The sequence below is a fragment of the Acinonyx jubatus genome, chromosome B2, assembly GCF_027475565.1.
Source record: "Acinonyx jubatus isolate Ajub_Pintada_27869175 chromosome B2, VMU_Ajub_asm_v1.0, whole genome shotgun sequence".
NCBI lineage: Eukaryota > Metazoa > Chordata > Mammalia > Carnivora > Felidae > Acinonyx > Acinonyx jubatus.
In genome coordinates, this window is record NC_069385.1 from 86,657,747 (window position 1) to 86,681,573 (window position 23,827).

General features: G+C 41.2%; 1 protein-coding gene across 1 annotated transcript in view; it reads left to right on the plus strand.

Moving 5' to 3' along the window:
• Positions 1-23,827, plus strand: part of B3GAT2 (beta-1,3-glucuronyltransferase 2) — a 94,897-nt gene that overhangs the window by 64,461 nt on the left and 6,609 nt on the right. The window contains exon 2 of the mRNA XM_027057473.2: positions 34-178. Coding sequence (XP_026913274.1) covers positions 34-178 — 145 coding nt within the window. The remainder of the gene's footprint in view (positions 1-33; positions 179-23,827) is intronic.

The following is a 23,827-nucleotide window of genomic DNA, read 5'->3' on the forward strand; positions in this document are numbered from 1 at the left end:
AACTTAAACCACATCTCTTTCCCCTTCTTATAGATGCGAACTACACGCAAGGTCTCTGTCTGGCCAGTGGGCCTGGTTGGCGGGCGACGCTATGAACGTCCGTTGGTGGAAAACGGCAAAGTCGTTGGTTGGTACACCGGCTGGAGAGCAGACAGGCCTTTTGCCATCGACATGGCAGGTGAGGAGTGTGGATGGTGACGCTTGCTCCTCCCTGATCATTCTTGCCGGTGCCGCTGTTTATAACCGTGTCCTGGAGGAAGGAAGCTTTGAAAGACCACTTCAGTTAAAACCCTAGATCGTATTCTATTCAGCAGATGAACTATCTGAGTAAACTTTCAAGACAGGCGTTTTGATTAATTGCAGCAGAAATGGGTTTTGTGGGCAATTGGAAAATGCTCATTCTGTTCCATTTTTGTCAGCTGTTTGTGCAGCTGTCCCTTCGTCCAACAAATGTTTGTGCCTTTGCTGGGCTGGGTGTCAGGTCAGTGGTGAGACCTAGGCTGGGCCACTACCTGTACCTTTCAGTGCTAACTAACGCCAGTTAGTGTCAGTACCTCATGTGCTTACTGTTAAATGTAACAGTGATGTGAAATTCACAAGCTAATCCTTGTCATGCTTATTGATAAATTTGGTAGTTACTGATACATTTAATAGCTGGAACATAAAATTGGATTGCTGGCTTTTCAAACACTTATTAACTGAGCATAACTGTCTTTTAAAGTTTTTATTCTCTGACCGGCCAACTGAATTAAGACCTGTAGTAGTCGACAAGTCCTAAAGTGCTACGTTATCATAAAGTGACTCAATTTCTGTGGGTTATATAAAATGATGCCTCTGGTAACTGGAAGGATGCAGTTTAAAACATGAGGCGTAGAGGCAAGATTCATCACTGACATCTAACCTAGAAGATGGAGGCAGAAAAGCTTCAAAATTAATCCCATCAATCTTCAGCTCTGGAACATAGCTCTCTGTCTGTCCCCCTGTGCTTAGCCGGTCTTTTGTGTGTATTTCCCAACTGCAGTCGAGACCTCCACGCTCACAATGCCGATGGGATGAGGGCTGTGTTCTGAACTGGATTCATCATTTTTATTCTGACGACACTATAAAATTGAGGGAGCAAGATCATGAAGGATACCAGGAGTAAGAGTTATTGGGGAAAGTTCTTGCACATGGCACGGTGGCAGCTTTGTCACGGGAGGTGACAAACTAGGATATTTTTACTCCGCATTTAACAAACATTTCCTGAGGGCCAGTTTTGTGTAAATGTGTGCCATGGTCTCAGACCCCAAGGACAGCTTGGAGTTCTTACCCTTCCCTCGTCACCCTGTCCCGGGCTCTCCTCTCCAGCCCTGGCCTTGCCCTTTGGTCTTCAGTTCTTGCAGCCTGGGAGCTGAGCTGGCCTCTCAGCCAAAGCATTTTCCTGAAGACAGATGGAGAGTAGGTCAGCCATATTTAGAAGGTCCTGAGAATTCCCAAAAGAGGCCTTTCCTCAGGCAAGTGTGAGTTTGTGGCTCTGAAAAGAGAAGGCTGACCATAATGTGTCTTCTGAGAATCTGGTCTCTTGCTGATAAGAAGTGTAACTTTGCCTAGTGTTCTCTGAGTTTTCTGCTCAAAGTCTTTTGCTTCCCTGGGACTTAGTTTCCCTGCGTGTGGAATGAGATGTAGCATGAATGACCGCTGAGGTCTTTGTTAATGTACTCTTCCTTCTCCTGGCTTCCATCAAAGAGCTCAGAGAGAAGCCTGGGCCCCTGGATTCTAAGTGAGGGTTCATGGCTGCTAAAGCAGCCTGCTGACAGGTGTTCGGTCCTTACTTTTCCCAGAGCCTTGCTTCACCACAGGCTGGGCAGACCTGTCCCCTAACACACAAGATCTCTGTTTATAACCCTGCATGGTAACTTCAAGGTGAGGGCAACTTGGGTAAGTCTTCCTGGATTTTGTTATAAGAACTTTACATAGATGAACAAGTATCCAGTAGACCCACTGAACATCTGCATTGATTCCCCTCAGAATTTGGATCCAAATAGATATATTTAAAATTCAAGAAAGGCGCATGGGATTTATACATTAGGCCTGGCCTGTGACAAACTATTTGATACCTTTTCACTGCTCTGGGAGACTTTGCTCCATGACATGACTGATGTTTGGCTTTTTCTAAGCATTTCAGTATATTTTCAAAGCATCATATAAGAAGTATCATAAAATATGAATGATTTGCATGTTTCCTAATTATCCTTGTTTCAAAATAGGAATAAGATTTCTGTCTCGAAGAAAACAACTTTTGCCACACTAAATTTTCTTCATACGTGAACTTGCTTTGCAAATTAGTTTTCAGTAAATTATTAGTACTTTTGGAAGCCTTAAGGGAGTGTGATTTAGTTGATAGTATAATAATTCTGATTTGGAGGGAGTTCTCATTTTAAAACCTGAAAATTCACAGCTTCGTTTGCATTTCACTTAAGATTCATGTACTCTCTGTGGGAAGAGGGAAAAGACCTTTTGGACCTTCATGTACAAATGGTGCTTCCCACTTCATTTCTGAGTTGTAAGCGCTCACAGTCTAGAAGGAGAGAGAAGCAGGAAGCCCAGTTTCCTGCTGCACTCTAGAAGGTCAGGGAAGTCCTGTAGAAAATGGTCTGTGGTGGCTGAGGGAAAGGACAGCGCTGGAGCCTGGGTCCCTCCTGGATTTTCACAAACTGATTAAGAATTGAAACTTAACCAACAGGGAACATTTCCCCAACTGTCTTGCTTTGAGGGGTGAGCACATTTGTAGAATCCCCTCAGGGTCTGTCCTGCCTATATTTCTGGGAAGTCACAGCATTGCCCACCACGAGAAGTTTATTTGAGTATCAGACATCGGAACTGTAAGTTTTCATGTCATTCAGGGAGACAGATTTGGTGTCTGTCTTTATTTTGCCGTTTTGGACTTCATAGTTGCTATTTTTGCTCCCAGATGAGGAAACGTTGTTTTGGAATTACATGTACGATGTTAATAGAGAAGTAAAGATTATTTCTATTGCCCTGGGGAATAGTTAAAAACAAACAAACAAACAACTTGGTAATGATTGCTACTGAAAAACAAAAAACAAAAAAGTTAAAGAGCCACCCACAAGGTGGAACAGCATGTCGGAGGCAGTCCTTGCCCTGGAAGCCGCACGCAGGTGGCTTCTGCAGTGGGTTAGCGGCCACGTTGCTCTGCCAAGCCTGTGAAACCTAGAATATGTCTGCTTGTCTGAGCCTCGGGCTCAGCTCCTGCACCTCGGGCATCTGACCACGGGCTGGTTCTTACACGAAAGGCAAGGCAGCCCACACAGAGGTTTTAGCTCTTTTTTGAAGTCAGGGAGTTACTTTCAAGTGACAGACCGACATTGGCCACTTCCAGGGACGTGTCAATAAGAGCCATTGCCTGAAAGAACTGAGCTTAAAGTAATCTCGAGCCTTGCCAGGAGGTGTAGACTTGTTCAAATTCAGAACTTAAGGCTGAGATTTGTTTTGAATTCTCAACGTGTGCATGCACTTCATGCTTAACTCTGAGAGGTGGCAGGCGGGCACTGTGCTCCTTTGATGACAGTATATTCCGTTCCCAGTTGAGTGCCTGGCATGCAGTAGGGACTTTATTCCGGTAAAAATCCAGCCACGTGCGCTGTTGTCCAGCTTCACCACTCACCACCCAGAGTTAGCTCCGACCCCACACAGTTGCCCTTACTTAACCAGCAACACTCTGGGGGTCCCCAGGACAACTGCACTCCTGACTGACTATAAATTTGTTTTTCTCTCAGGTTTGCCAATTTACTAGAAGGGCTCCTAGAATTCAGGATCGTGCTCTATTTCTACCACAGTCTTATTACAGAAGATACAAATTAGGACCAGCCACATGAAGAGACACATGGGGTGAAGTCTGGCAGGGAACGTAGAGTTTCTGTGCCTTTTCCTTGTGGAATCAGGATATATCCCCCTCCCAGCACATGAATGTGTGTACAGCTTGGGAAGCTCCACTGAACCTGTGTGTTCAGAGTATTTAGTTGGAGTTTCATTATGTAGACATGATTGATTGGATCAGTGGCCACCACACAATTGAACTCCGTCTCTAGCTTCTGTCCCCAGAGGTCGGCAGTGTGGCCCAACTTTCCAACCTTTTGATTGTGTATTGGGTTTCTCCAGTAACCAGCCCCCACTCCGGAGCTGTCCAGGGACCCACAGCAGCCACCTCATTAGCATAACAAAGTCACTCCCAGCACTCAGGAAACGCTAAGGCTTTTATAAGCTGCACGATGAGAACTAGGCACAAAGACCAGATCGATTTTTTTTTTCTATCATCCCACAAGCTCAAAAAGGATAACTTTCATAGCATAAAGAAGAGTGTGTACCACATCTCTGTTTTCCTAATGCTTTCATCTACAAAAGCAAAGGGTACATTAGGTGGTGTCTCAGGGTCACTTACAGTTTCCTCTGTGGATGATTTCATGCCTCCTAAAAACGAGATGTGATTGTGAAGTGATACAATAGCTTCTCCCATATGCATTACAGAGAGGGATGAGAAGTCTAGGAGGACTGTCAGTTTCCTAGCCTGGAGTCCTGTGGACATGGGTGTGTTGAAGTTCTGGATTAGATGAGCACCCACGGGTGACATCCCAGGGAGCAGTCATTTAAAGTGGCTGTAGGGGGGTGGAGGCCAGGGAAGGGAGCAGGGCCCATCCTGAGGGTGGGGAGGTGGACCAGTGGCAGCAGTCACCAGTGGGAAGAGGTGGATGAGTCCTGAATTTGATTGTTGGATGCCTTGTGTCATGGATGTGAAAGAGGAAGGTGCTTGGTGATTGTGAGAATGTGAGAGCCAGAAGCACATAGATGGTGTCATGGAGATGGTTGGTAGCAATTAGGACCTTGTAGGCTGTTCCCTGGAACAGGGGACATATGGGAGAATAGGTGGCCTGAATTCAAGAGGAGTAAAGGTTTGTCAGAATTGCCTGAGGAAAGTTAGACGTCCAGTAGAACAAAGAGGAGGAGGAAGTTCAGTCCCTGAAAGGATTAAGGAGGTTGCACTTGGGCAGGAGAGTGATCACAGAGGATGTCATAGAAAGAAGTAGCTGGGAGGCCTGCAAGCAGATCTGTGTAAGGAACAGGATGGGTGGGAGGCTTTCTGAGGTCTGGCTCTAGGTGGTGTGAGTTTTGACAAGTTCTGATTCTAAGGATTGAGGTTGTATGTGGCCCACTGTGTTTATACTTTTTCTGTTGACACCTAGCTTCTCCGTCCCTTTGTGGTTTGTCACCATTTCTAGTATATAGTAGTTTCTAGGTCTCTAGAGATGTAAAGGGCCATTCTTAAAATGAAAATCTGATCCATGATTTAGAAGAGACCTGTAGGGGACGTAGGGTGAATGGTGGGTGCGGGGGAGGGGGGGGAAGCAGCACGAAGAGGGCCAGAAACAACTCTTTCGAGAAATACGGCAGGACTGAGAAGGGAAGAGAGATGGTAGCGGTTTCAAGGGGTAGGAGAACTGCTTTTGTGTTTCCCTTTGATGTAAGAAGAGAAGTTGAAATTGTGAGAGAAAAGAGCTGTGTTGGATTCCCAAAAGAGGGGAAGTTGGGGGGATGGTTGGGATTGGGACCTTTAGATAGACAGGTTCACCATGGCAGAATCCCCTCTAATTCCTAATAAGGAGGTGAGGTAAGTAAGGAAACCAGGACCTAGGAAGGTGGAGGGGCTGGTTATTGGAGGCTGGCCGTCTGCCAAATATTAATGGTGCGGGAGGAACACCATGGACTGAACTCTGCAAACACTGATTGAATGTGGGACTGTGTGGAGCCTGTAAGGGATGCACGGCCCCTGCCCCCAAGTAGTTGTGTATCAGCAGAGAGAATAAGTATGACACGTATGTAACTTACTGTATCATGACATACAAAAATGAGGTGTGAATGGCATGGTTTAGGTTTACATTTGAAGAGACAGGAGAACTGCCATTGAGGGCACTTTGGGCAAGGGTCATGGAGGAGGTAGCCCTTGAGAGGGGTCTTGGAGGCAGGCCTCACCTGGGTCAGGGCAAGTTGAGGGGACGGCAACCCCCTGGGTGTGTGTAGCTCTTAGGGGAGAGGCAAACAGGCCAGATTGTGAGGATCGATTGCTGACATAGAAATTTGTCTTCATTTCTGTGGATGTTGGAGGATTTGTGAAATTTTTGAGTTAGGGGCTGATGGGATTGGGAGTGTGACTGGAGAACCATGTGATGGCAGGTGCAGAATGAATGAATGGTGGGGTGGCCATCCAGGTGAGGGTATGGGGTCTGAGGGAGGGGTTTGGGGAGTGACAGAAGGCCTTATAAATAGATATTAGCTATTTATGAATTTTTTTTAATGTTTATTGATTTTTGAGAGAGACAGAGTGCGAGCAGGGGAGGGCCAGAGAAAGAGAGAGACACAGAATCCGAAGCAGGCTCCGGGCTCTGCACTTTCAGCACAGAGCCCATTGTGGGGCTCAAACTCATGAACCATGAGATCATGACCTGAGCTGAAGTCAGATGCTTAACCGACTGAGCCACCCAGGTGCCCCAGATATTTATGAAATTTTAACAAGCCATTTCAGATTCTGCCCATGAATTAGCAGAATTTTAGGTATTTTTAACACTGTTGTATGGTATGGTGATAATGGATATATTAAATTTAATTTTGATTTTAATTGGTGTAATTTGTAATTTGCTTTGAGTTGTAACATATATGCAGAGATATATGGTGATTTCAGGTAATTCGAACATTCTGTTAACCAGAATACCAGTTTTAAAAACTAGGAAAATAATAATAAAAATAGGAATCTGCGCATTAGGGAAAAAGAAAATCCTATTCTTTGCCAAGTTTTCAGGCCCTGGATTCATTGTGTATGTGCTGTCCTTACAGAGGGTTGGAGTTGGGCTCTTGGGAAGTAACAGTTGTACAGGGCTTTCTTTCTCTTGATGTTTGTTGACAAGGAAGTTTGCCTGGTTCAATTCACTTGGCAAACCGTTTCTTGGTAGATAATGTAGTGGTAAACTTCAGCCTAGTTGGGATCAGGTAATCATCATCAAAGCCGAATGAGCATAGCCAAAATCCGCAACATTTGACTTAGCTTCATAAATATAAATGATGCAAGAAAAGGGAGGTAATAACCTTGTTGCCACTTTGAAGCCATTTGTAAATTAAGTGTGCTGTTTTCAATGCATGACTGTTTTGTATAAGGGAGATAAAGTTAGTGTTCTCAGTAGAGTGACAATACGGCGCCTTTCAGTGCAGGATTTGGGGACTTGGGACCTTGTCCTTAGGTTGTTGCAGTGTGACTGTCATTAGAGTGGTGTGAGGGCTCTCTGGGACAGAATTGCAGCTGCAGGGGCACTGTCATTCTGTCCTGAGAACTTACAACACTACAGGGATGGTGGTAAAGTGTGAGGGTAAAAGGTCGCCTGTTGCCCATTTCTTAGCTATTTCCAGAACGAGGTGCATTCTAGAGACTTTTAATGGCCCCAACAACATGTTTGGTTCTGTGCCCATGTACTATGTCTGTGTTGGGTTAAGGTGGGTGTGTGGGTAAGGAGCACCTGTGCATCTGTGTGCTCATAAGCAGGGTCTTTCTCTAGGGTACCTGATGTTGGGGCGGCCAGGTTCTAGTGGGGCTTGGGGGAAGTGGAGTGGTGTCCCGCAGAATTTCAGTAAGTAAAGTTTTCATTCAGAACTAAGAATTTTGAAAATCAGAAGCTTCCCTTGTATCTGGGAAACCCAGAAGACTTAATGACTATTGTTTACTGAGCATTTGCCAGGCATCAGGCATTCTTCCGCACCCTGTGTGCATTCTTATTTAACCTTCACTCAGTTCTGCAAGGGATGTGCTTGTATCATTATCCTCCTCTAAATATAAGGAAATTGAGGCCTGGACATACTAAGTAACACATCCAAAGTTGCACAGAGATCAAACTCAGGTTAGTGTGTCTCTGGAGAAGGCGCTCCCACTTGGCTTTGAATTCCATTTCACCCGCTTACAGCCCAGTGACCCACTTCTTGTTCTCTGAGCCTCTGTTGTCTTCAGCTGCAGAACAGCAGAATGGACTTCCTCACAGAATAGGATATTCAATGCAAAGCACTTGGTACAACACTGTAGACACTTGAATGATCCGTCTCTTCATCAGGAAGCAAGATTGGTCTATGTGTTCCTGTGTCATCAGAGTTCAGATGGCTCATGCGTTTGTCCAGGGGACTCAACTCAGTGCTGTGTATGGCTGAATATGGTAGTGGCTACATCTCTGCAGGCAGCTGTGGGGGAGGGGCGTCACTGCTGCCCAGGCTCCACTGCACACAGCAGGCTGTACTAGCTCAGTTTCCCCACCTATAGATTAGGGATCAGACCACCTGCCTTCTGGGTTATGGTGAAGTTGAGATGAGAACAGATAACTGCAGAAGTTCCTGCTGTTCTGTGAAAGTTTGAATTTTCACTGCATATAGCTATTTCAGATCATTCTTGAAGGTAATACTTAAGAACATGCAAACTCTTTGCTTTGGGCTCATGATGGGTTTCATTTCTTTCTTGGCTGGTGGACCTGTGCTCATTATCATTCAGTGAACTAACTAGGTGTGCACGATGGCATGTGGAGATAAACACTGGCCCTTGATTTAGATGAAATATTCCAAAAAGAAACTGATCAATAAGAGAAAAACAAAACAAAACAAAAGATCATTAGAAAGTTTTGAGAAGGGGGTCACCTGGGTGGCTCAGTCGGTTAAGCTTCTGACTCTTGATCTCGGCTCAGGTCACAACCTCATGGTTCTTGAGATCCAGCCGCGTGTCAGGCTTTGTACTAAGAGTGCGGAGCCTGCTTGGGATCCTCTCTGCTGCCCCCCTGCTCATGCTCACTCACTGTCTCAAAACAAATAAACTTTTTTAAAAAGGTTGTTGAGAAGTAGATATATGCTCATTTTCATAATTTCCCAGATGAAAAATCATGTCATAATTACTGATGGCACATGGGGAGGATTTCAGAGAATGATTCTCACACTTTCTAATCAGGTCACAAGGAGGGAGAAATGCCCTTTTTCACCACCTTGACTTTCCTAAGAGCTTGTGGGAGAGAGAACACCTATAGATAGAATTTTCATTTGGAACTTGTTAAGAGGCAGACAGTTTATTACTATAAATAAGCATTAAGGATTGTTGCTCTGCGTGGCTAACCTGGGGGCTGACATGCATGCCAGCTTTCCTTGGCACGTGGTTGGTTGTTGTGAGTCGCATACAGGTCTCTCCAGTGACTTGAGAAACTGGCCTTAACTGGCTTTCTTCCCGGGCCCCTTGAGCAGCCATATGACCCAACCCAGACGCGCTGCACTTCAGTCCCCCTCATTTCAGATCCCTTGACCACGGCCAACCCCCAGGGTCAACCAGGCATTGCCACAGGCTCACGGGCCTGGCATAATCGAGAGTGGCACACACTGCCTCCAGAAGAGGGAATGTCACTTTATCTTCCAAGGGATTGCCTCGCTAATTTCTAGTCACCTCTCCAGACTCATTAATGATAGATGGATAGCTTTCTCTAGGACGTTCTTCCCACTTTTCCATCCAGCATAGATGCTGTTCCCACATGTTCCCTTTATGCAATTGTCCTCAAGGTGGTGCTCCTGTCAGTGTCCTGCCTGTCCTGGCTTCCCCTGCTGGCCATGAGCTCTGCTGGGACAGGGTTCCTCTCTTCTGCCAGCACCTGCAGGTGGGGCACCATCCTGACAGCAGTAGCTTGAATAAATGTTTGCTGAATTCATGAATTTTAACTTGTCTTTTTTTCTAGTTTAAGGATTATCAAAAGTAAAAGTTGAACAGTTTCTTATTCCTCTGAGCCCTAATTCCCATTATTTCTTAACGGTGAGATTTTTAAAAAGGGGTTGTTGAACTGTACTCCGGAGAGCATTCTAAGGAATGACTAATTCGGTAGGTCTCAACCTACTGGCTACACATCAGAATTCCCTGGGGAGCTTTGACAAGATGTCCATACATGGGCTTTGTCCCTGACCAATGAAACCATAATCTGTGGGTGTGGCACCTCGTGTGACTTTTTGAAGTCTGAAGTGATTATAAAGTGCAGCTAGAAGAACAGCTGGTGTGGGTGGTCAGAAGCTACTTTCCTGTTTCTTCCTGTAACTCACAATAGTCTTTTAGTAGCCATGGCCCCTGCTATGCCACCCATCGATCTAGTCTGGAGGTTGGATGTGGGCTAGCCCCATACTAAAAAAGTGTGAGAATGTTCAGTAAAATTATTTCCATAGAAAGCACTTCTATTGGTCAAGCAAGAAGAGAATTTGAGCATAGGGGAGGAGATTTTAAAATTATAACAGCTGAGGGGCACATGGGTGGCTTAGTTGACTCTTGGTTTTGGTCGTGATCTCAGGGCTTCGTGAGTTCGAGCTCTGCATTGGGCTCTGCACTGGCAGCACAAAGCCTTCTCAGAATTCTCTCTCTCACCCTTGCTTCGTGCCCCTCCCCCATTCATGCTGTCTCTGTCTCAAAATAAATAAACTTGAAAAACAATACAATTATAACAACTGAAAAGCATCACCACCAATATAAAAGACTGCCTGTTTTCACTTGGAATGTAAGTTTAATCTGTTTTTTTTTATTGTGGTAGAATGTACATAACATGAAATTTACCATTTTAACTATTTTTAAGTATACAGTGGTATTTAGTGGTACATTCACACTGTTGTGCAGCGATCACCACTATCCAGCTCCATCACTTTTTCATCATCACAGTTACAACCTTGTACCCATCGAACACTAACTCCGGGCTCACCCCTGACCCCTGCCCAGTTCCTGGTAACAACCGTCTACTTTCTATCACTATGTATTGGACTATTCCAGGTAGCTTATGTAAGTGGAGTTATGTAACATTAGTCCTTTTTATTTCCCTTAGCATGATGTCTTTATGGTTCATCCACGTGATAGAATGTGTCAGAATTTCATGCCTTTTTAAAGCTGACTACTATTTCATTGTATATAGAGACCACGTTTTCTTTATCCATTCATCCTTTGATGGACATTTGAGCTTCTACCTCTTGGATCATATGCATAATGCTATGAACGTGAGTGCACAAATAACTGCGCAAATGAAGTCACTGCTTTGAATTCTTTTGAGTATACGCCTAGAAGTGGAATTGCTGGACCATAAGATAATTGTAGGTTTGACTTTTTTTTTTTTTTTTTGAGGAACCACTATACTTTCCACAACGGTTGCATCATTTTACATTCCCACCAGCAGTGCACAAGAATTCCAGTTTCTCCATGGCCTTGCCAACTTGTTATTTTCTGTTACTTTAAACATGATTTACTTGCAGGGATGCCTGGGTGGCTCAGTCCGTTAAGCGTCTGACTCTTGGTTTCAGCTCAGGTCATGATTTCACGGTTCGTTGGGTCCAAGCCCCACGTAGGGCACTGCACTGACAGTGTGGAAGCCTGCTTGGGATTCTCTCTCTCCCTCTCTGCCCCTCCCACCCTTGCACTTTCTCTCTCTCTCTAAATAAATAAATACACTTTTTATTTTTATTTTTTTATTTAAAAAATTTTTGAGCAGGGGAGGGGCAGAGAGAGAGAGACACACACACAGAATCCAAAGCCAGCTCCAGGCTCCAAGTTGTCAGCACAGAGCCCAACGCAGGGCTCAATCTCACCAAGTGTGAGATCATGACCTGAGCCAAAGTCAACGCTTAACCAACTAAGCCACCCAGGTGCCCCAATAAATAAACGTTTTAAAAAATGATTTACTTGTAAGTGCTGGGGTTTCAGAAATAGGAACACAGATCCCTTCTCCAGTTTTGCTGTATTTCCTGGGTTGTAGCGTGACTTAGTGACACATGCAGTAGTGCTCATGAATAATGGGAAGCGGAAGACGTCATAGCTAGAATAAAGCATGAGACCATGATTCTTACTTAGACATTGTCAACCCTTCTGAGTCTGCCATTCTCAGTACATACAGCACTTCACTTCCTATCACAGTCTTTTTGGCTGTTGAGCCAATAGAACCACTTTATCTTCTGAACCTCAGTATGAAGCGTGCCATACTTCTCTGCCACCAGCTTACGAAAATCTCCGTCGTGGATATTTTTAGTGTCCAGTTAATTAAGCCTTGTTAACTTATCTTTCACTCTTTTCGTCCTGATTCAGCATCCTGACGGTTTCCTTAGAAGATTTAGGTTTCTGTGATGGTTTGTTTTCAGAGTAAAGATTTAAATGAATTGTTTATAGATTAAGTAAAGAATACGGCTTAGAAATGAAGAGTGTTTTATTTTTTTCCACAAGAACAGTGACTGGCTTTTGAGGAGTTTTAAAAATTAAACAACAACAACAACAAAAAGCGGGGAGGGGTTTACCCTGAAGCAAACATAAAGTGTCAGTCAGTATTCTGAAGCAGATTAACAGATCCATTTACAGCCAGGCCATGCTTTTTCGTTTCTTTCCTGCACTAGAAGACAATCATTGTAAGGTATAATTGGAAGTAAATGTGGAAAGTTGTAGCTCTGTCTGCCCCTTGGAAGCACACATATCACTCGAGTATTCAGTCTTAGGACCTTGAAAATCTCTGCTTAAAGACTGACATGATATAGTGGCAATTTAGAGATGATAGTCAAGGAGGAAAGACAACATTCCTTTTATACAGCCCTATTTTCTGCTTTCTATATCTGATTTAAGTAATTTAAGCGTAATGAAAATGATTCCTCAAACACTACTATTAACACATCTGTTTTTCAGTTGGATAGTTCACAGATGCCAAGGCTAGAAGGTTCAAGATTATGAAAAATCACTCAGCGGTTTTCCATTTTTTAAATTGATACATACTTGTCATATACCACACTAGTTTTAGGTGTACAACATGATTTGATATTTTATATATTGCAAAATGATCACCACAGGAACTCTAGTTAACATCCATCACCACATATAGTTAAAAATGCTTTTCTTGCGATGAGAACTCTCTTAACTTTCAAATATAAAATATAGTATTAACTGTAGTCATCAGGCTATACTTTACATGCCCAGGAATTATTTATTTTGTAACTGAGAGTTAGTACTCTTGACCACCCTCCACCCTCCTACTTCTGGCAAGCATCAGTCTGTTCCCTGTATCTGTGAGTTTGATTTTCTTTTTTAGATTTTGCATATAAGTGAAATCGTTTGGCATTTGTCTTTCTCTGACTTACTGCATTTAGCCTAGTGCATTCAAGATGCATCCACGTTGGGGCGCCTGGGTGGCTCAGTCGGTTGAGCGTCCGACTTCTGCTCAGATCATGATCTCACAGCTCGTGAGTTTGAGCCCCATGTTGGGCTCTGTGCTGACTGCTCGGAGCCTGGAGCCTGCTTTGGATTCGGTGTCTCCCTCTCACTCTGCCCCTAATCCACTCACATTCTGTCTCTGTCTCTCTCAAAAATAAATAAACATTAAAAAAAAATTAAAAAAGATTCATCCATGTTGTCGCAAAAGGCAAGATTTCTTTCTTTTTTATGGCCGAATAATATTATGTTGTGTATATGCGTAACACATCTTCTTATCCATCCATCAGTGGACACTTAGGTTGCCTCCATGCCTTGGCTGTTGTACATAATACTACAATGAACACAGTGGGGGGTACATATATCTTTTTTGAGTTAGTTTTTCATTTTCTTTAAAAAAAAATTTTTTTTTAACGTTTATTTATTTTGAGACAGAGAGAGACAGAGCATGAACAGGGGAGGGTCAGAGAGAGAGGGAGACACAGGATCTGAAACAGGCTCCAGGCTCTGAGCAGTCAGCACAGAGCCCGATGTGGGGCTCGAACTCACGGACCACGAGATCATGACCTGAGCCGAAGTCGGACACTTAACCGACTGAGCCACCCAGGCGCCCCTCATTTTCTTTTTAAATACCCAGAAATGGTATTGCTGGATCATATGGTATTTTTAATTTTTTGAGGAGCTTCCATGTTGTTTTTCATAGTGGCTGTACCAATTTACACTCCTGCCAACAGTGTGCATGGGTCCCCTTTTCTCCATGTTCTTGCCAAAACTTGTCATTACTTGTCTTTTTGATAGGAGCCATTCTAACATAGGTGATATCTCATTGTGGTTTTGATTTGTATTTCCCTGATGATGAGTGATGAATATCTTTTCATGTGTCTGTTGGCTGTTGTTTATCTTCTTTAGAAAAATGTGTATTCAGGTCCTCTGCTCATTTTTTAATCAGATTGTTGTTTTTGCTGTTGAGTTATATGAGTTCTTTATATATTTTGGGACATTTGCCCCTGTACATACGTGATTTGCAAATATTTTCTCCCATTTGGGTAGGTCACCTTTTTATCATGCTGATGGTTTCCTCTACTGGGCTGAAGCCTTTTATTTCGATATAGTCCCACTTGTTTATTTTTGCTTTTGTTGCCTTTACTTTTGGTATTAGATCCAAAAAGTCATCACCAAGATTGCTGTCAAGGAGCTTACCACATATATTTTTGTCTAGGAGTTTTATGGATTCCAATCTTATATTCAAGTCTTTAATCCATTTGGAGTGGATTTTTGTGTATGGTGTAAGATAGTGGTTGAGTGTCATTCTTTTGCATGTGGCTGTCCAGTTTTCCCAAGACCATTTAAGAGTCTGTGCTTTCCTCATTGTATATATTCTTGGTTCCTTTGTCTTAAATTAACTGACCCTAAATGCACGGGTTTGTTTCTGGGCTATTTATTCTGTTTCATTTATCTATGTATCTGTTTCATGCAAATACCTTATTGTTTTGATTACTACAGCTTTGTAACGTGGATTGAAATCACAGAACATGATGCCTCCAGCTTTACTCTTCTTTCTCAAAGTTACTTTGCCTATTCAGGGTGTTTTTTTTTTAATTTTTTTTTAACGTTTATTTTTGAGACAGAGAGAGACAGAGCATGAATGGGGGAGGGTCAGAGAGAGGGAGACACAGAATCTGAAACAGGCTCCAGGCTCTGAGCTGTCAGCACAGAGCCTGACGCGGGGCTTGAACTCACGAACACGAGATCATGACCTGAGCCGAAGTCGGACGCTTAACTGACTGAGCCACCCAGGCACCCCCTATTCAGGGTCTTTTGTGGTTCCACACAAATTTTAGAGTTGTTTCTTTTCTGTGAAAAATGTCACTGGAATTTTGATAGGGATTGCATTGATTCTGGATTGCTTTGGGTAGTTTGGAGATTTTGACAATATTCTTCCAATCCCTAGTATGGAATAATTTCCCATTTATTTGTGTTTTCAGTTTGTATCATCATGTCAGTCTTTTACCTCCTTGGTTAAATTTCTCCCAGGCATTTTATTCTTTCTGATGCAATTGTAAATGAGATTGTTTTCTTAAGTTCTCTGTCTGATGGTTCACTGCTAGTGTATAGAAATGAGAAAATTTTTGTATATTGATTTTGTATTCTGCGATTTACTGAACTCACTTATTCTAACAGTTTTTGGTGGAGTCTTAACATTTTTCTATATTTGGTATCATGTCAAATCTGCAAATATTGGTAGTTTTACTTCTTCTTTTCCAATTTGAATGACTTTTATTTCTTGTCTGATCACTGTGGCTAGAACTTCCGGTACTATATTGAATAAAAATGGTGAGAGTGGGCATCCTTGTCTTGTTCCTGACCTTAGGGAGAAAACTTCCAGCTCTTCACTATTAAGTATGATGTCAGCTGTGGGCTTGTCCTATCTGGCCTTTATTATGTTGGGGTACATTTCATCTGTATGCACTTTGTTGAGAGTTTTTATCACAAGAGGATATTGAATTTTGTCAAATGCTTTTTCTGTGTCTATTGAGATGATCATATAATTTTCATCCTTCATTTTGTTAGTCTGGTAGATCACGCTGATAGATTTGCAGATATTGAATCATCCTTGCGTCCCTGGAGTAAATCCCATTTGATCACTTGATTCTTTTTTATTATTGAATTCAGTTAGCTAACATTTTGTTGAGGATTTTTGCATCTATGTTCATCAAAGATACCTATAATTTTCTTGTGGTAACCTTGTCAGGTTATGGAATTAAGGTATTGCTGGCCTCATAAAATGTTTGGAAGCATTTGAATGTTTGGTAAAATTCATCATTGAAGCCATCTGGTCTTCTATTTGGTTGAGAGTTTTTTGATTACTGATCCAGTCTCCTTACTAGTCATTGGTCTATTCAGATTTTCTATTTCTTTATGATTCTTGGTAGGTTGTATGTTTCTGGAGAATATCCATTTTTTCTAGGTTGTCCAATTTGTTAGTCTGTATTTGTTCATAGTAGTTTCTTATCCTTTCCATTTCTGTCTTGTTAATAGTAATGCCTTTTATTAAAAATAAATTTTTTAACATGTTGAATTTTTGAGAGAGACAGAGTGTGGGTGGGGGAGGGGCAGAGAGAGAGAGGAAGACACAGAATCTGCAGCAGGCTCCAGGCTCTGAGCTGTCAGAACAGAGTCCAGTGCAGGGCTTGAACTCACAAACTGTAAGATCATGACCTGAGCGACAGTCAGACATAACTGACTGAGCCACAGCCTTCTCTTTTATTTATAATTTTATTTGAGCCCACTCTTTCTTGGTGATTCCAGCTGAAGGTTTGTCAGTTTTGTTTATCTTTTCAAAGAGCCAGCTCTTAGTTTCATTTATCATTTCTATTAACTTTTTAGTCTCTATTTCATTTATTTCTGCTCTGATCTTTGCTATTTACTTACTTCTTCTAACTTTTGGTGATTTTTTGTTCTTTTTCTAGTTCTTTAAGGAAAAAAGGTTTTTTGAGATCTTTGTTTTTTGTGTAGGCATTTATCACTAAGAACCTTCCCCTTAGAACTGCTTTTGCTGTATCTCATAAGTTCTGGTATGTTGTATTTCCATTCTCATTTGTCTCAAGGCATTTTTTGATTCCTCAGCAGTTTTCCATTTTTAACCTTCATGCCCTACATTACTGTGGCTGCTGCTTCCTAACTTATTCTCCTGAAATGGTCACAGTGGGATTGGGAGTTTGAAAAAGAGAAAGGCAGGAACATCATTGGTAATGACAGAGTAAGGACCTCTGAATATTATCTTCTATAAAAACAGTGATTATCAAAATCAACTTTCTCACAACTGTGGAAGTTAACCCAAAGTGTGCATCACTCTGAGGAGTATTTGTTCAAGAAAAATGGTTAAATGTTGGTAATAACAGTATTACATTGTGTCACCTTGCCCTATTCCTGTCCCTTTCTCCCTAGTTCCACGGTAGCCTTGGAGTCAGGCTGAAAATCAACAGCTACTTATCCTAGCAGTCACTGGGAGGGAAGAACAGGGTTGGAACTTATTCAAAGCTTCATTCTAAGAGAATTTCCATTATTTGACCTAACAGGTCTTTAGAAAATCCCATTCTCCAAGCTTGTCTTTATCTGACTTCACTCAGATCTCACCCAGTACAAACAGCCTTTTCCTGGGAGCATTTTTAAAAAATAAAAAATAGGAAAACAAAAACCTCAAACAAAAACTAAACAAAAACAAAATGTTGATTGTCATTGCAGATTCCTGAAGCAATGGTTAATAGTTATGGCAAACAATAAGCTAATCAAAAAATTAGAAAGAAAAATCTTAGATAATATTTCATTCCATAGGGGCTTTGAAAAGCCATCTGGGTAGCTCAGTTGGTTAAGCATTCTACTCTTGACTTCGGCTTAGGTTGTGATCTCATGGTTCATGGGATTGGGCCCCGCATCAGGCTCTGTACTAACAGTGCTGAGCCTGCTTCGGATTCTCTCTCTCCTCTCTCTCTGCCCCTCTTCCCACACACACATGCACTCTCTCTCAAAATAAATAAATAAACAAAAAACAAAAAAAAACCAACTGATTCAAAAGGAAATAGAAAATCTGAATAGACCTGTAAGAAATAGATTGAATTAGTAATCAATGAAACCTATATAGAGAAAAGCCCAGTTCCAGATTTACTGGTGAATTCTAACAAGCATTTAAAAAATAATTAAGACTGATCATTCACAAACATTTCCAAAAAATAGTAAGAAGGGAACATATTTGAAGTCTTTCTATTAGACCATTGTTACCCTGATCCCAAAACTGGACATCACAAAGCAAAAAACTTACCAATATCCCTTATGAATATAGATGCAAAAATCCTAAACAAAATACTGGTGGAGTTAATCCAGCAACATATAAAAAGAATTATACGCCATAACCAGGTGAGATTTATCACTGGAGTGTAAGGTTAGTTCATATACAAAAGTCAGTCAATGTAATGTACCATGATCAGTAGAACAAACCACAAAAACCACCTGATCAAATCAATAGATGCAGAAGAAGCACCTGACAAAATTCAATGTCATTTCATGATAAAAACACTAGGCAGATCAGTAAGTGAGGAATGGGAAAGAACATCTTTTATTTGATGTAGGGCATCTATGAAAAAGCTAATGTTTTAAACAGCTGAAGACTGAAAGCTTTTCCCATAAAGATCATGACAAAGGTGATCCCTCTTGACAGTTGTATTCACCATTGTAATACAGGTGGTAGCTAGGGTAATTATTGAGAAAAAGTAATAAAAGTCATCTAGGTTGGAAAGGAAGAAGTAAAATAAATAATCAATAGCATGATCTTTTATGTACAAAATCCTCAAGAATACATACACAGCTATCAGTGCTAGTAAATAAATTCAGCAAGGTTGCAGGATATAAGATTAACATATGAAAATGAAATGCATTTTTTTAAGTTTTACTTATTTGAGAGAGAGAGAGCACATGAGCAGTGGTAGGGGGGCAGAGAGAGGGAGAGAGAGAATCCCAAGCATGTTCCATGTGTCAGCACACAGCCCAGTGTGGGGCTCAATGTTACTAACCACGAGATACTGACCTGAACCGAAATCAGGAGTCAGACCTTTCCCAAATGAGGCACCCAGATGCCCCCTTTATACACTGGCAATGAACAATCTGAAAAAGGAAACCAGTAAACAGTTTTATTCACAACAGTGTCAGAAATAATAAAATACTTAGTAATAAAAAAAAGTATGAGAATTGTATACTGGAAACTGTAAAACATTTAGAAAAATTGAACTAAATAAGTATACAGACATTTTATGTTCCTGGATTAGGAGACAGTGTTATGGATTAGAAGATATAATATTACTCCAGTGGTGCAATATTCCCCAAATTAATCTGTAGATTTGGGGTAATTCCTATCAAGATTTTGGCTGCCCTTTTTTTCAGAAATTGACAAGGTCATCCTAAAATTAACATGGGAAAGCAAGGAACTCCAAATAGCCAAAACAATTTTGTAAAACAGCAAAGTTGGAAGATTTATGCTTCCTGATTTGAAAACTGAGTATATAAAGGTACAGTAATAGTGTGGCACTGGCATAAAGATAAGCATATGAATCAATAGAAGAGAATTGACCATAAATAAGCCCTCACATTGTGGTCAGTTGATTTTTGCCAAGGGTGCCAAGGCCATTCAATAGAGAAAGATAGTTTTTTTTTTTTTTTTTAAAAAGTGCCCAGGGGTGCCTGTATGGCTTGGTCAGTTATGCGTCTGGCTCTTGGTTTTGGCTCAGGTCGTGATCTCTCGGTTGGTAAGTTCGAGCCCTTTGTCAGGCTCTGTGCTGATGGCACGGAGCCTGCTTGGGATTCTCTCTCCCCCTCTCTCTCTGCCCCTACCTCGTCTGCCCTCAAAACCAATAAGTAAACTAAAAAAAAGTGCCCAGAGTTATGAATATATAAAAGCCATTTAATCACACATATCCTTTAAGAGCAAATTTTGGCATGTATGAATTATATCTCATTAAAGGGGGTGGGTGGGTGCAGAAGATTGACACACACACTCTGCAAAAGACTGGATGTGCTCTGCTAAGAAGAGATATGAAAGGAGAGGGGGTCGCCTCAGGGAGAATTAGAAGGAGGTGCCACATTGCACATCTTTCTTCAGCAATTCCTGAGACAACTGTGTGTGTATACATTTTAATTTGGAAATTGATAGTCTCTTTTTATTTCAAGTGAGTAGAGACCAACTTTTGAAATTACCAGACCTGTTGCCAGTAGTAGAAGTGTGTCAAGAGCACAGTATTCCAGTATCACTAGCCAGAGCTGACCGTCAGGAGGAAAAAAGGCCATTAGTATCTTTATTGTGGCTGAACTGTAATGTTGCCAAAATCTATCCTGTGAGAATTCGAAATAAGTTTGGTTTGTAACACCCTTGCTTTTAAGATTAGATTATGTGTAATTAGAAAAGAATATGCCAGTGGGACAAGTATGTGGAGGTAAGAGGAAGTTGATACACAACAGAAGGAACTGATAAGCATTATTGATGTGTTTATGGCTGAAAGAGGAAGAGATTTTCTGGACTTGCTTTTTCTTTTTCCAGTTTGTCTGGTTTTGGTTTTTTTCCTTATTGCAATGGCTAGGACCTCCAGTACACTGTTGAGTAAAAGTTGACAGCGACAACCTTGCCTCATTGCAATCTTCAGGGGTTTTAACACTGTCTTTCACCATGAAGTATATATAATATCGGCAATAGGTTTTTTGTAGATGTCCTTTACCAAGTTGAGGAAGTTCACTTTTATTAGTTTGCTGAGTGGCTTTTCAAAAATCTTGATGTTGGATTTTGTCAAGTGCGTTTTCTACATTTATTACAATAGATTTTTCTTTTTTATAACATCTTAAGTTGGTGAATTACACTGATTGATTTTGAAATGTTAAAGCAACATTGCAGTCTTGGAATAAACCTCATTTGGTCATGATTTATAGTTGGATTCAAATGGCTAAAACTTTTAAGAATTTTTCTGTGTTCATGAAGGTTGTTAGACCTGTAGTTTTCTTATCTCACCTTGTCTTGTAATCTTTTTTATTTTTTACCTAACACTTGTTTGGTTTTGGTATTAGGGAAAGGCTGGCTTGAGAGGATTTGAAACGTTCCTTCCTTTTTTATTTTCTATACAAATAGTTAATACTTCTTCCTTAAACATTTGGTAGATACCATCAGTGAAACTATTTGGGCCTGGAGGTTTTTTGTTAGTTTGTTTTCTCAGTTTTATTTTGGTTTGGGTTGGGGGGGGATGGTGTGGGCAATTTTGAACTATAAATTTAATTTCTTTATTGATATGGGGCTACATAGATTATTTCTTCATGACTGAACTTTGATAGCTGTTTCTTTCAAGGAATTTGTCCATTTTTATGTAAGTTGTCAAATTTTCTGCCATAATGTTTTTTTCTAATACTCCTTTATTATCATTTTATATTTGTAGAATACATACCAATATTCCCAGTATTGGTAACTTATGACTTTTTTCCCCCCCTCTGATAGGTATGGGTAGATATTTATCAATTTTCTTGACTTCTTTTCTCGAAGGACATGCTTTTTATTTCACTGATCTTCTCTATTTTCTATTTCATTGATTTTAGCTCATAGGTTTATTAGTACATTTTTCTATTCATTTTGGGTTTTATTTGCTCCTTTTTTTTTAAGTATAAAAAGGTGTAGGAACTTACCCTTCCTATCTAACAAATTTGTTTATAGCTGTTAAAAAATTAATTTTCCATCTAAGTACTGTTTTAGATGCATCCCACTGTTTTCATTCATTTAACCACTTTTTCATTTCCCTTTTGGTTTCTTAGACCCATAGTCTATTTTGAATTACATTGTTTGGTATCCAAATATTTGGAAATTTTCCAGATAGCTTCATGTTATTGATTTCTATTTTAATTCTGTTGTGGTCAGAGAAACACTTTGTACAATTTGAATTCATCTTTATTGAGATTTGATTTCTGGCCCAGACTATGTGGCCTATCTTGATAATGTCCCATGTGTACTTGAAGATTGTGGATTCTGTATTGTTTGGTGGTGCATCTTATGTCAGGTCCAGTGTTACATATCCTTACTGATTTCCAAATTTAGTAAGTTTTCAGTTTTTTCATTTTTTTTTTCCTATCCCTCTTTCCAAACCTTTCATTCAGTTTCTTTGGGGTGTGTGTGTGTGTGTGTGTGTGTGTGTGTGTGTGTCTTGATATGTCTGTCTGTCTTGATATTTTCCATTCTGTGTGTCCTTTTGGTAGTTTCTATTGTTCATTCTTCAAGTTTACTAGTCTTTTATTCTGCAATGATTTATCAGCTGCTAATCTCAGCCAGTATATTTTTCACAACAGTGAGATCACATTGGGTTTTTTTTTTTTTTTTTGTATCTTCCATAACTCTCTTTAGCATGCTCAATCTTTCCCCTTTTTGAACATATAGGGTAGATTTGGGGTTGTATTTTCCTGCTTCTTTGTACACATGGTAATTTTTGTAGCTCAGGCATTTTGAATTTTATGTTGCTAGGTATTAGAAAAAATAAGTATTTGTTAGATTACGTTTATGTATGTCTAACACATTTATTACACACACATTCACATATACACGCACACACGTACATACATAGGGGATACATACATACTTACATTAGGGACCCTATCTCTACTTCACTTGAGCAAGCCATTCACAGTGAATCGCCAGTTTTCATTTGCATTTTATTTTTTATACAGCTGACCAGGACAGAGAATCCTAGTCCCATGTTTTTTTGTAAGGCTCCCAGTATCTCAAAAACTACTGCAAACATCTTTAAAGCTAAATTAATTTCACTAGAAAAAAGGAAGGCACATGAAATACTTGAGGCATAAATACTTGGAAATTAAGAAAACCCAAGATCTCTATCTTGGGTTGGAAGCAGTGGTTTGAGGAGCTTAAAAACTCCTTGTCCTGCTCTCATAGGGAGAACTCTCTAACTCCCCAGCTTCATAGTACGTCATGATTCCCTGAAAGGCAACCCAGGGTGTGGGCCTGGGTAGTGTGTAGTCCCTGGGGCTGGCTGTGACCAGCTTCCTTTAAAGAGCTCACCCAGCAGGGGCATATGGGCAAAGTAGGAGATTGAAAAGCCTCTGAATTGCCTCCCTCCCCCTTTTGTATTAGATCATAGAAAATCACTTTGCTGCTGCGGTGAGCCACCCGGGAAAATCTCTCTCCAGGGTGCTGGCCTGCCAGGTGCACCCTGTTCTCCGGTGAGGCCAGGAAAGGGCCCCACAGCAAAACAGTGTCTAGCTTCACAGCTGGCTGGCAGCTTTGCTTAAGGTGGTAGATTGTGCTGTGTAACTCTAAGAGCTAGAAGGTATTCCCGAGCCAAGGAAAGCAAGAAACTACACTTAATCTGAATCTCGGAGTGGTCACCATGATGAATGTGTTACAGACTTCAGGGAAGGGGCGCCTGGATGGTTCAGTCGGTTGAGCATCCGACTTTGGCTCAGGTCATGATCTCACGGCTCGTGAGTCCGAGCCCCGTGTGGGGCTCTGTGCTGACAGCTCAGAGCCTGAAGCCTGCCTCTGATTCTGCGTCTCCCTCTCTCTCTGCCCCTAACCCACTCGCATTCTGTCTCTGTCTCTCTCAAAAATAAATAAACATTAAAAATATTTTTTTTTAAAAGAAAAAAATGACTTCTGGGAAAATGAAGGAAATCAAACTGGCTTCACATTTTCAGAACGACTTCTGTATGGTTTGGATCCTATTTTTTTTTTAAATTTTTTAACATTTATTTATTTTTGAGAGACGGAGAGAGGCAGAGAATGAGCAGGGGAGGGGGAGAGAGAGAGATACAGAATCCGAAGCAGGCTCCAGGCTCTGAGCTGTCAGCACAGAGCCTGACGCGGGGCTCGAACTCACGAACTGCAAGACCATGACCTGAGCTGAAGTCGGACGCTCAACGGAGCCACCCAGGCGCCCCGGATTCTCTTTTTTTTTAATTATAAGAAAGGGGAAATACAATTAGTACCTTGAAGCCATGTGAAAAATATACCAGGAACTTCAGTGATGGAGAAGGGCAGACCCT